The sequence below is a fragment of the Carcharodon carcharias genome, chromosome 9, assembly GCF_017639515.1.
Source record: "Carcharodon carcharias isolate sCarCar2 chromosome 9, sCarCar2.pri, whole genome shotgun sequence".
NCBI classification, from domain to species: domain Eukaryota; kingdom Metazoa; phylum Chordata; class Chondrichthyes; order Lamniformes; family Lamnidae; genus Carcharodon; species Carcharodon carcharias.
The window spans coordinates 132,321,498-132,335,047 of NC_054475.1; the positions used below are offsets into that span (position 1 = coordinate 132,321,498).

The 13,550-nt window shown below is 38.6% G+C and overlaps 1 protein-coding gene and 1 long non-coding RNA gene across 2 annotated transcripts in view; one reads left to right on the plus strand and one right to left on the minus strand.

The window, feature by feature from the left end:
* The first annotated feature begins 707 nt into the window (after positions 1–707).
* On the plus strand, positions 708–13,366 carry mcts1 (MCTS1 re-initiation and release factor). Its single transcript, XM_041195140.1, has 6 exons — positions 708–835; positions 1,832–1,984; positions 4,871–4,968; positions 8,959–9,092; positions 10,338–10,405; positions 12,895–13,366. The coding sequence occupies exons 1-6, from the start codon at positions 825–827 to the stop codon at positions 12,974–12,976; spliced, it is 546 nt and encodes a 181-aa protein (XP_041051074.1). The 5' UTR covers positions 708–824; the 3' UTR covers positions 12,977–13,366.
* Positions 1,726–13,550, minus strand: part of LOC121281927 — a 49,253-nt gene continuing 37,428 nt past the window's right edge. Inside the window, exons 4-5 of the long non-coding RNA XR_005943977.1 lie at positions 9,572–9,716; positions 1,726–2,382 (exon numbers count right to left, since the gene is read on the minus strand). This is a non-coding gene — a long non-coding RNA (uncharacterized LOC121281927). The remainder of the gene's footprint in view (positions 2,383–9,571; positions 9,717–13,550) is intronic.

A 13,550-nucleotide genomic window follows, 5' to 3' on the forward strand; every position in this document is an offset into this window, starting at 1 on the left:
TATATTCAAGATCATGAGGGGTATGGACAGGGTAAATAGTGAGAAACTGTTCCCACTAAAGAGTACATCAAGAACTAGAGGGCAAAAGGGGTAGAAATGATGTGAGGAAAATTTTTTTCACCCAGACGGCCGTTGGAGTCTGGAACGAACTTCCTGAAAGGGTGGTGGAGGCGGGTTCAATCAAAGTATTCAAAAGGGAATTGAATTGTTATCTGAAAGGAAAGAATGTGCAAGGTTACGGGGATAAGGCAGGGGAGTGGGATTAGGTAGAATGGTCTTTCTGCAAGCCCGGCAGACTCGATGGGCCGAATGGCCTCCTTCTGCACTATAAAGATTCTGTGATTCTGTGGGTCACACATGAAGAATGGTGCTGAGGAACTTAACGTTTGGTGATGCCTAAGACACCATGCCACGGCAAGAAGCAGAGGATCGGATTTTCTTCTTGCTTCCAGTCCGCTGTTCCACACCAATTGACACCGTGGTCAGATCATGAATGCAGAAGTGGAACTGCCTTGCCCGGTCAGTGCTTAAAAAGGAGGAACGGTTTAGAACTATCACAAATGGAATAGAAAACAAAACTATTCACTGATGTTTAATTAACTCATTGTCCTTTATGATTGTCATGTCATGTTTTTTTTGAAAGGACGTTATTTTGCTTTTTGAGTTATTTGCTACTCTACTGCCCTCTCCGGTTGGAACTATTGAGAATATACAGAAGAATCCATTTTACCGCATTGCTGTGATTTATTATGTAGTTGCGACCTGCCGTAAGGTGGTATATTTCCGGTTGGGCCTCGTGGTATTGGAGTTCCTGAGGCTGCGCAATGTTTAAAAAGTAAGTTTTTCATTTCATATCGTTGCTTCTATTTTCCTATCAGAAATAATAGTGTTTGTGATCTTCGGATTCCCCATGTTGGTTTGAACTTGTCTGTTTAATTTATTGCACTTGGTTTTATCTTCCCATCTGTGATAAATATATGATTTTATTTCACGCAATGGATTTGGAATAAAATCCAGGATTTCTGGGCTGTCCTCTTCCTTCTGACCTTTCGTGTAGGATTTTTATCGAGTCATTTTTTTCAGCAAAAACATGCGGTTAAGCGTTACAAGCTGAAAATATGTTTGACAGTTTTTGTTGTCAGTTCACGTATTGAATAACTTAATATCATTTAAAAAAAAATTGATTCCCCCATTTCGAACAGTAATACAAAAGCAAAATACTGCGGATCCTACCTCAAACCTGAAATTAAAAAAAAAACAAAATACTGGAAATACGCAACATGTCTGGCAGCATCTGAAGAGAGCATCTAACGTTTCAGGTCGATTATAGTTTATTAGAACAGTGAATTCTTAACGGATTGCTCTGAGAGTTTATTTCAGGTGTAGTAGCTGAGCCATTGAGTTCGGCCCCAGCTGATGCTCGGTCAGCTAATGGCAATGGTAAGGTTGTCACCAAGGTATACTGAGGCCTATGTGAATGTGATGGGTATGTGGAGTTGGCCATGACTGCTCCTGCTGATTTTATCTGGTGACGCCGAATGGTGCGAGGACGCTTGACTGTGATATCTCCTGTGGTCAAAGTGCCTGTTGAAACTCACTGTCTAACTCATGAATGAAGAACAACCACTTGATGAGGTATTGGATAGATATTGGCAATTATGGAAATGAACCTCAGCAAAGTCAGCATCCTTGGCAAAAGGGAAAGAACAATTTTGAAACTGTATACGGTGTCCAAATGATTGTATTTATTTGGAGTAGGAGTGGAGGGTGCCTGTTGTGTTTTAGAAAACGTCAGCAGTGACAATGATTCATTTATTTTCTATCTTAACAGATTTGATGAAAAGGAAAATGTTTCAAACTGCATCCAGCTGAAAACATCTGTTATTAAAGGCATTAAGAATCAGTTGGTGGATCAGTTTCCAGTAATTGAGCCATGGTTGAACCAAATCATGCCAAAGAAGGACCCTGTAAAAATAGTAAAATGGTACAATTTAACTTCTTGTTTTCTAAATGTAAATTTAATTATTAAGTGATATTTCTCTTCTGAGTGCTCTTCCTGTTCAGGAAGTTGGTGATCCGTGCAGTCCACACTTAGTCACTGTGCAGGTGGATTGTTTATGTTGCATCTGCAAATTCCATCCCATCTTCAATCATACTTGTAACTGCCTTTTAACTCTTCACAATATGCTTTTCCAGATGCAACCTTTCCTGGTGACTCAAATAATGCTATGTTATTTTCCTTATAATTATTTCTGTAATTCTTGTGCTGGTTTTCTCATTCTTTTCATACAGTTCGTTTTCAGTATATACTTGCAGCATCTCAACTCAACACACTTCCAGCTGCTGCCTTGCTTCAGTTTTTGAAGTCCAATTTTCATATTCCTATAGTGATATCGATTACACACAAAATTAACATTCTACTAGCTGATTTTATCATTGCACAGTATAATCTTCACATTATTTCTAAATTTGGTTCCAATGTTTGGCATCTAAATCAGTGTTGTCAGTCGGCTTGACATTTTACTGTCAATATACTGAAGAAAATATTGCAAGATCACAAGATAAGTTCAGATGAAGAAGGCCCTATAATCTGTTTGATTTTGGCTTTCCGGAATACCAACCAATCATCTTATTCCATAGTTTCTTAAATGCATCCTGCCCTCGACATCCTTACTTGGCTGTCCATTCAACTGTTGATTACTGTCTGTGTAAAGAAGTTATTCCTGATATCTGGTATAAGTTAGTACTCTGGTCACGCTGCCATAACATATTGCAGTAAGTTTACTCTCAATCCTGTTAAGTATCTTTTGTACTTCTGTAAGGTACCCTCTGAGGTGTCTCTCTTTGAGTCTTGAGATCTATCGTTTGTCAGGCCATTTGTCACGGTTCACCTGTCACCAGATGTCATTACTGTTCTCTGTAATGCCTCCATTTCTTGAATGGTTCCAATATGTCCTGGTATGTATACTGTACTCTGGGTGTGATTTGACCTGTACGTGGTTGGAGATTCGAATTCTGCCCTCAAGCCAGAGCACTTTAATGTTATGTGATATTCTTAACACATCACTTTAAGTTGTCCAGGCACAAGTGAGGTAACTTTTAGTACTTCCTTTGAATCTTTAAATGGCTCAAAATACTCTTCAGACACAACATCTCAAAGTATAAAATCTATCGATGTACAACTTGGGATAAGTAGACATATTCCTCTCTCTCACTATTGCACTTCACTGAAATCTGGGTGACAACACAATGCATCTAGATTATCATTTAGAATCTACTTGCTATTTAGCAGAGTTTATGGCATCATTGAAATCCTCCCAAGAAGGAAAAGGAGGGGAAAAAGAAAGGAAAATAAAATGGATGGATAAATTAATACTCTTCTTATTGTGGAAATTGTTTACAATATTCATGGACATGATCAATCCTACATATTTATTACTGATTAGTAAGTAGCAGTGCACTATTTTGTGTCCATCTGTCTCCAATTGTATATTAGATTTTATTATGCATCAAATGGAAAATTAGCATCCGTTTGACTTTGCTGATTTAATATCAGAAGTGAAAATGCTTAACTTTTGCTGCTGAGTAGCCAAATGGATTAAAGTGTCACCCAGCATAGAACTATGCCATATAGATGAGGTTCCCATATTTGACCCCTGATCAGTGTTGCACCCAGCCTGTGCAGCAGTGGGATGCTACAGTTGATCCCTGTTGGGCAGAGGAAAGGAAAAATAAGTCAAGGTTCCAATCAAGCTCCTTAACCAGTGGCCCCCTGCTGGAAGTGTGTGTATGTGGAAGTAGGATGAAAACAGAATCCTGATAACCTGATATGTCTTAAACAGCTGACAACTTGGTGCTCATGTTTAGTAAGAGCACTTGCTAACATAGGTTGCTCAAAGTAGAAATGGTCTATTCCCCAATGTTAACACCCTTTAATGATGACCACAAAATTTATGAAAAGGTGCATTTAAAAAAGATGGCTCTTGTGTTAAGTTGCAAGGGCTGTCCTTTTCCTGGAACTAATCCCAATGTGAAATGGTGCATGCAGGAGAAGGAGGAAATCAGTACTACACCTTGGTTTTTATACCAAGGAGGAATTGACGTGGTTAGTTCTAGGTTTATGCCTAGTTTTGCCATTTAAAAGGAATAAGAATCTGCACACAGAATGTAATTAAATTGCACAAGTCCTCGTACAGAAAGGACGTGTAATATGCTTCAGAAGCTTGTCAGTGGTGTCAACTTAGTTCAGTTGGTAGCACTAATCTCTATGTCAAAAATGGAGATTTTGAGTCAAAGTGTAAACTGATATTGTAGTGTGACTGATAGAATGCTGAATTGTTGAAGATGCAATGTTTTGGCTAAGGTTTTTGGCCATGGTCACACTTCACTTTTCCTGTGGTTTAGGTGCCATTGATAATCCCACTATAACGTTCAAAAAAAGCAGAAGGCTGTCCTGGTAGCCTAGCCAATATTCCTTTTAACCAGCAAACAAAAAAATAATGGGTTGTTCATCCCATTGCTGTTTATGGCATGTTGCTTCTGTAGAATGGCTGCCTACACGAGAACAGTCACTACTTCAAAAAGTAACTAATTAGATGTGAAAAGCTTTGAAATGTTGTGGTGCAATAAGGGACTATGCAAATGCAAGTATTAATTTCAATAGATGAATTACTCCATACCTTAAGTGCCATAATTTAATGAATAGAAAAAATGCCATTTTTGTTTTTACAAAATTTTTTCTGAAGGGGAGAAAAACTGATTACTTAAAATGTTCTGCTTTTCGTAAAATAATATGGGCATTATTTCGTTTTTTTAATTATTTTCATAACTTGAGATCCTAATATTCTATTTTTCTATCCTCTGTTTGTAGCCATGAACATATAGAGATCCTGACTGTTAATGGAGAATTGTTGTTCTTCAGACAGAGGGAGGGACCTTTCTACCCAACCTTACGTTTACTTCACAAATGTATGTATACTGCCATTAAGTGTATTTGCAGACTTGTAAACTCACAAATATTGATGGAAATGATCCTATCTTTATCCAATCTTGTTATACTTTTAAAAAGCTCTGGCCTGAGTTGTTGTATTATGAAAGAATGGATGCTACATTATTTTCTACATGGAATTACATTTTTATAAACTTTAATTTAAGGAATTCAGTCCTTTTAGAACAGAATAATACAATGAGTTAGTACAACATTATTCATTGATTACTCCCGAAGTAGAGTTGTAATTTGGGAGTTGGGTCGTCAACCTGAGTGCACTAAAGATAGGAAGTGTCAGACCATCTCCTTGGAGGTGTGTTTTTCTATTCAGTTTATGCATTGTGGGTATTGCTGGCAAGGCCAGCATTAATTGCCCATCCCTAATTGCCCTTGAGAAGGTGATGGTGAGCCTCCTTGAATTGCTTGTAAGAACATAAGAAATTGGAGCAGGAATAGACCATTTGGCCCCTCAAGCCCGCCCTGCTATTCAATAAGATCATGGCTGATTTGCCCCAGGCCTCAACTCTTCTTTCATGCCAGCTCCTCCACGCCCTCAACTCCCTGATATTTCAAAAATCTATTTCTTCTTTAAATACCTTCAGTGATCTAGTCTCCACAACTCTCTGGGGTAGAGACTTCTAGATGTTCACTACTCTCTGAGAGGAGAAATTCCTTTGCATCTCAGTTTTAAATGAGTGTCCCCTTATTCTGTAACTATGTTCCCTAGTTTGAGATTCCCAACTATTGGAAACATCTTCTCAATGCCTACCCTGTCAAGTCCCCTCAGAATCTTGTACGTTTCAATAAGATCACCCCTCATTCTTCTAAACTCTAATGAATAAAGACCTAACCTGTTTAGTCGTTCTTGATAAGTCAACCCCTTGATCCCAGGAATCAGCCTACTGAATCTCTTTTGAACTGCTTCCAATGCCAGTATATCCTTTCTTAAATACGGGGACCAAAACTGTACACAGTATTCCAAGTGAGGCCTCACCAATAACCTGTACAGTTGTAACAAGACTTGCCTATTTTTAAATTCCAACCCCCTAGCAATACAGACCAAAATTCCATTTGCCTTTTTAATTATTTGCTGCACCTGCATGCTAATTTGTTGTGTTTCATGCACAAGAACGCCCAGAACCCTCTGTGCTTTTTTTTTAAAGAGCCTCTCCCTATTTAAATAATAGTCTGCCTTTTGATTCTTCCTACCAAAGTGAATGACTTCACACTTTCTTACATCAAATTCCATCTGCCATGTTTTTGCCCACTCACTCAACCTATCAATATCCCCTTGCAGATTCCTTATGTCCTCATCACAACATGGCTTCCCACCTATTTTGCATCGTCAGCAAATTTGGATATTTCACACTCTGCCTCCTCCTCCAAGTCATTTAATATAGTGAATAATCCTTGTGGCACTCCACTAGTTATGTCTTTCCAACCTGAAAATGACCCATTAATTCTGACTCTCTGTCTTTTGTGTTAACCAATCCTCAATCCATGCTAATACATTACCCCGAACACCGTGAGCAATTAACTTGTGCAAAAGGGGCATGATTTTTAAATTGGGGCTAGGCTGTTCAGGAGTGAAATCAGGAAGTGCATTCTCACACAAAGCGTAGTGGAAAACTGGAACTCACTCCCTCCAAAAGCCTGTGGATGCTGGGGGACGGCTGGAGCCTTCAAAACTGACACTGTACCTTTTTAATTATGGAAGGGCATCATGGGACATGAATTAAAGGCAGGCAAAGGAAGTTGTGGCACAGATCTGCTAAGATTAGTTGGAATGATAGAACAGACTTGAAGGGCTGATTGGCCAATTGGTGTTTCCATTCCTAAATTTCAAATGCCTTATCTTTCTGAAAATTTGCTCATCGACCCCATGAGTAAGAAAAAGTTGAAATGTGGCCCCCTGCGCGAAAAGGTTGGACACCCTGCTATAGACCGAGCTGAGCAAACCACAACCAACAAATCAAATCAATACTCTGTAGCCCTGCCACACGTCTCACTGGCTGTAAGGTATGATTCTCTGAGTAAGAGTATGTTGGACTGTCGCTTGACTAGTTTATGGGTCACTTTAGGTGCAGCATTACCACACACACTGTTGATGAATTAAGTGTAAAAAAAAAATTCTATATAGTCCAACATATTCCTTCTGGGTCTCATGATACAGTTCAACCAGGCAATTAAATAACTTCTGTTCATGCATACTTGCACATGTGCACAGAATTTCTTTATTGCTTGGCAAACAGCAAGGCACAGTCAGCAGCGTAATGGATCTGCCATTTATGCATATCTCTTGACATGTTTTGCCCTCATCAGTACCTGTCATTTAATCACACTAGTATATACAAATCATAATTAATACCTTATTTATAGACATCATTATTCCTGGTTAAGTTTGAAATCAAGCTGTAAAAATAACAGCATGTCTCACTGTTTTCCAAATTTATTAAAGCAGTGATTTATCAGCACCCATTTGGCATCTTGGGTCTGAAAGTAATTTAGTAGTTATCAGCATTTATTGAAGAATGGAAAACACAAAAGCTGCAGCACTAATATTTATTCAGAGAAGAGGGGAAATTAAAATTGTTTTCCTCGAGAACACTGCTTTGCAATACAAGATCCTGGCAAACAGTTTCGTGTTGTTTTAAAAAAATGTTACAATTTAGGAAAAGTTGTGTTTTAAATGACATTAATTTAATCATTCATAAAAACAGATGATTCTGGACCCAAAAATGCACAGGGTGCCTTTGGATATCTGCATGCTTGCTTACTTCCCATGATCATAATGAATGGCGGAGCAGGCTCGAAGGGCCGAATGGCCTGCTCCTGCTCCTAGTTTCTATGTAAGATACAATGAAGGATCTACTGGCAAGGGAACCAATATTAAATTTAAAGAGAAATTTCACTCCTTTATGAGTTCAGGCTTCTTCCATGTGCAAACTTCTAAAGGCTGGTGCACCCCATCTTACTGAGCATACCATCCTCTGGACGTAGGGTCAGTCACGGATGGGCTGGAGAATTAGGAATTCTCGTTATAGGGGGCTCTATACCTTATAAGGACAAATGGGGAATCCTGGTTCAGGATAAGACATGGCATGTTCAGCTTGAGCCTTTTTCCAAACCATTGAGCCTTGTTTAATTGGCCCAGTAAATTTGTCTCCTCTATGTTAATGGGAATAATACAGCCTGATAAAAAGCTCAATATCCTTCCAGACTATTAATCATATCATCTTTTTACATAGCAAAGATCTCACTTTTTCTGATTTGTGGCTTAAACTCACAACTTTCTAACATAGGTTGGAGCTACCAACTTGTCAAAGCTGACATAAGTTAAATAAGCTTTGTATTAGTTGTCAGTTTGTGGTTTCCTCTGGCCTAATGCATAACACAGCTTTGTGTAGCACTAAATGGCTCTCAGTTTTTTGGCCAGATCTCTCTCTCCACCAGCTGTAATGATACCAGTTGATATGTCTGACAAACAGGAGGGCATTTAAAAAAAACAGGGGGTTGGGGGGGAAAAAACTCACTATATTGTACATTCACTGTTCCTATTTCTAATTGCTATCCCGCAACCCTGGTAAGCCATACAAGTGAACCTTGGGTGTGAACAGGATAAGGCTGAGCTGTGATGCTACCCCGACCCTCATGGTTAGATAGTCTAGGGACACCCAAACTCATGAAAAATGGCCAGTTGGACAAGGTCACAGCAGAGTCAAAATCTTCAGGACAGGAGCAGACAAAATTGAAAGGAGCCATCTCAAATTGACCACAGGAGAAATTTTATTTGCCAAGTTCTTTTCGAATGAATTTATGGGAGATTATCTTGGATTATTTTTAATCATTTATGTGCAGACATGTCATGAGGTACGCATTTTGTGACTAACGGTAATTGGGCTGTAATGAAAATGTTTAATTTGAAATATTGTGTCAGTATAATGTTATTGATCTTCAATTCTTCATCACAGATCCCACTATCTTACCACATCAACAGGTTGATAAAGGGGCCATCAAGTTTGTGCTCAGTGGGGCCAATATCATGTGTCCTGGTCTAACATCCCCTGGAGCAAAGCTTCACCCAGCTGACACTGATACTATAGTTGTATCCTTGATGTGACTTATTTTATTTACTAGAGACCAAACATGGATTGTTTTTCATAAAATAAAAAGTATTTATTACCAGGAAGGCTGATTCTTACTGGTAAGTGTGTTGCTTATCAAATTGTTTTACGATCTCATCATCTTCATAGCAATTTGCAATTTAATTTTTAGATTTTAATTTTAGATATCAGTCCTTGAAGTTGTGATAAATGGGGTAATACTTGGGGTGAAGTACTTTCCATAGGATATGATGTAGGTTTCTCATGGTTGGCAAATGATTGAGCAAGATCATTAGTCAGGTTTTGATTTTGTTCCTTTCTAATTCAAACACCCCCATACCCACCCTTCCCCGAATCCATTGACTCGCAGGGGCACTATCAGCCCTCCACTACTCCACCTAACTGTATCAGCCTTGATAGTGAGTGTTGACTAGTTACTGAATTTGGGGGTTAAAACCGAGCAGCCACATTCTGTTCTCACCTGATGTTGATTCATGCTTTTTGCAGCGTGTTCACTTGATAGTGATTGGAAGCATGAAATTTGTATTTTTTTTCCTCTCCATATCCCAAAGGCACTGAAGTCAGTTGTTGTAGTCTAATTGCTGCCCTGACTGACTTCGAATAACCTTTATTAATTAATCAAAAAATTACAAATTAGGCAAAACAACACTGATACAGAACTCTTTTAGTTTCATAAGCCAGGAAATTTATAAATTGCTTTCTTTGAATCCCAAATGTGCAAACTGTATTTTACTATTGAAAACAACAAGAAATATTGCTTAATGCACAAAGTCAACATTATATTAATTCTTGCCTCTGCATGCATCGTCTGTCAACTTTACCCCGTAAAAATTCAGTCCTGCTACTGATGGGGGGAGGAGTGTTGTTATCTAGAGATTTGATACTTCTTCCTGTCTTCATCACTAATGTTTGCTGAAATATAGTTGCATTCTCCTTTTGTTGTTTTTCTTTCCTGTCCTGTCTGGATAGGATACATGTTCCCCATAGTTTGAGAATTAATCCATTGGAAGAGTTTTTTTACAGCATTTAATTCTTGAGTGAATTTGGCTAATTGGTTATGCCCTTATTAGAACTAGAGTAAAAGAGACATATAGAAAAACAGACATAATGCAATTTTATTTGAACATTTTATTTTTCTATTTGGTCTTTTTCTGTCAGTTATTGTTCATATGCACATACTTTGCTTTACTCTTTTGGTACCTGAAAGTTTCCTTAACTGAATATAGGCTATAATGGCAGAAGGCAAGCAACATGCCCTCTCTGTGGGAGTTATGAAGATGCCAGCAGATAAAATGTAAATATCTCTTCACTTTCTTGCATGTTTTATTGGTTTAAGAATTGGATCATGCAGTGACCTTTCATTCCTGGGGTCCAGCTGTAGCTGATGGGAAAGATAGCAAAATGAGTTTGAAAGTTTCAATCCAGTTCTTGGTAGATATGGACCCATAAATAAAAGAAGAATCCTCAATTACACACACATTACATTCTCACTTGGAGGCAGTAGGATGTCGGCCTGCTACACAGTTCTGCTGAGGTGAGAATTGAGCCATAGGGGAAATTTTGACCTCAGGGTCAGGAAGGAGGTTAACAGTTGAAAAACTGATCCCCAAACCCAGCCCCACTCCCCCCACGTCGCACTTCTGATCTTAACAGTTGGTGGGGGTCAGACAGAGAGCCAATCAACCCATCCCAAGGAGGTGGATTGGTATTTCAGTTATTATAATGAAGTTGCATGCCTCATTGTTATTCCTCGTTTGATATTTCACTGTGGATGGTAATGTTTCTCAAGCCTTGGAAAACCTGGCAGCTAAATCCAGGTAAGGACTGTTAGATCCAGGAGGTGAGTGCCTTTTTACTTCTTCACCTCTCTCTTTGGGGGCACGGACTTAACTGTTACTGCATCTTCAAACGAACTGCTCCTTGCCTATTGGAAGCCAAATTAAAACTCCATAATATACCATCCTGACTTCTGGGTTATCCTCACTGAACCTCCTCCTCCCCCAACCCCGAAAGCTTAGTGGGTGAGGTAAGTTGAAACCTAGCCTACGCTGTGCAATAGAGAAGAGGTCCCTGCGTCTATACCTGTCCCCATTCCTTAATTCTTTGCTCTATACTTGAAAACATATCATTAAATTCTTGAGTGAATTTAAACTTGGCTAATTGCGTATGCCCTTATTAAAACTAGAATATGTGCATTCATAAAAGGAGTATATAGACAGGCCTTCATTGATGACATCTCACTTGTGACCAGACCGAAATATCGGAGATACCGTGGGTCTTTGCACATCAAAGCCTCTACTAATTTGAACATTACTTTTTGTTCAGTGTTACCTCCAGCAGCAAATAGGATAACTGAAAAAGTCAGAGTGAGGAGACTTTCACTGCATCAATTGAAACTGGATTCATTATTGGAAGTCTGAAATGAATGAAGACGATGACCCACACAATGTTATTTTCCTTTTTAAAAAAATTAACTTTGGAAATTTTAAGAAATCAGTACAGTTCAGAAAGTTGTCTGTTGATTTTTCAGCCTTGGAGAATGGCTGTTCATTCATGGTACATGCTGAACTGACATAACATTAGGGTCATGATTTTTTAAATTCTTTCATGGGATGTGGGTGTCGTTGGCTTGGCCAGTATTTATTGCCCTTGAGAAAGCGATGGTGAGCTGCCTTCTTGAACCACTGCAGTCCATGTGGCATAGGTACACCCACAGTGCTGTTAGGAAGAGAGTTCCAGGATTTTGACCCAGTGACAGTGAAGAAACAGCAATATATTTCCAAGTCAGGGTGGTGTTTGGCTTGGAGGGAAACTTCCAGGTGGTGGTGTTCCCATGTATCTTTTGCCCTTGACCTTTCTTGGTGGTGTAGAGGTTCCTCCTTTGGAAGGTGCTGTGAAAAAGCCTTGGTGAGTTGCTGCAGTGCATCTTGTAGATGGTACATACTGCTGCCACTGTGCATCAGTGGTTGAGGGAGTGAATCTGTGCATCAGTGGTTGAGGGAGTGAATGTTTGTGGATGGAGCACCAGTCAAGCGGGCTGCTTTGTCCTGGATGGTGTGGAGCTTCTTATGTTGTTGGAGCTATACTCATACAGGCAAGATGGACAGGCTTTGGGGAGTCAGGAGGTGAGTTACTCACTGCAGAGTTCCCAGCCTCTGACCTGCTCTTCTTTTGTTTCCGCATATTAATTGATATTTTTTTTTTTGTACTGGTTTACAAAGCTTCCCATTAACAATGAGAAACAAACTGTAATGATCTTTCGTTCCTTTAATGACCCATGCTGTGAAGGGGTACCAGATGTAATGTGGGCCTAGTTTATCTCCTCAAAGACTATCAGCTGCACTGCCAGTAGCTATGGGACAGACTGATTAAAACTTTTTTTGCTTGCCTAAGTTACTGCCCTTGAAAAGGAATTCATTGTGTACAATACATTGATTTGATAAAATGCTTATATAAATTCAGGGATTTTTATGTACAATAATATTCCAGGGGTTACTTATGGAGGAAAACATTGGTTTACCGAATTTTGGAGGACTTGCCCTTCAGTTTAAACTACTGGTTAACTTGGGAAGATTTGTAAATGCATTACTGAAAAAGTCATTGAAGCTGATTTTTGATATCAATCATGGCAATATAATTATTAATTCACTAGCTGGTTGGAAATTTGGGTTGGATTTGAAAGTTACCACAGCTTAAAATTACATTTCTTTAAAATTAAAAATAAATTTTGTTCAAATACAAATGGTCAAATCCCTTTTGATTTTGTTTCTTTTGTGTCCATAGTGAACAAGTCAACAAAGGTATTGGAATTGAGAACATGCATTACTTAAATGATGGACTTTGGCACATGAAGACATACAAATAATCTGAATACCAGCAATGTGAGATATCTGCTGGAAGGGAAAAATGGACAGACCAATTGCAAGACATGTAGACATTTACAGTATTGGATTTTTAGAATTTTATTTTTTATTTTGCTTTGTGTAAACACAACACTTCGAGTGGGGTTACGAAAGCAATTTTGTGTTCCATCTGTCCTGGATTTACCTTTCACTATTCAAACCTGTCCAAATTACAAAATGACTTGTAATCACATCAAAATATACAGCTAAAAAAACCCCCCAAACAATTGGCAACAACTGTTGTTAAATCAAATATCACAATGCAGATGTCTTTAGCTTGTACAGTGGGTTTGTACAAACATTGTTGCATAGTTAATTTCAAAATATGTTCATTAAATTAATACCCAAGATTATACAATGTTTATCTTTTTTATTGAAACTTGGGAGATCATCACATTTTTGTAATTTCACCATTGGAGGGATTGGTTACATTTTTAGGCTTTGTCTGTGTATTTTTCTTATGCTGTATGGTAAATACCTCACTCCAGGCAAACTGGTGTTATTTTACCCGCATGATATTTAATAGTGTAGCATTAA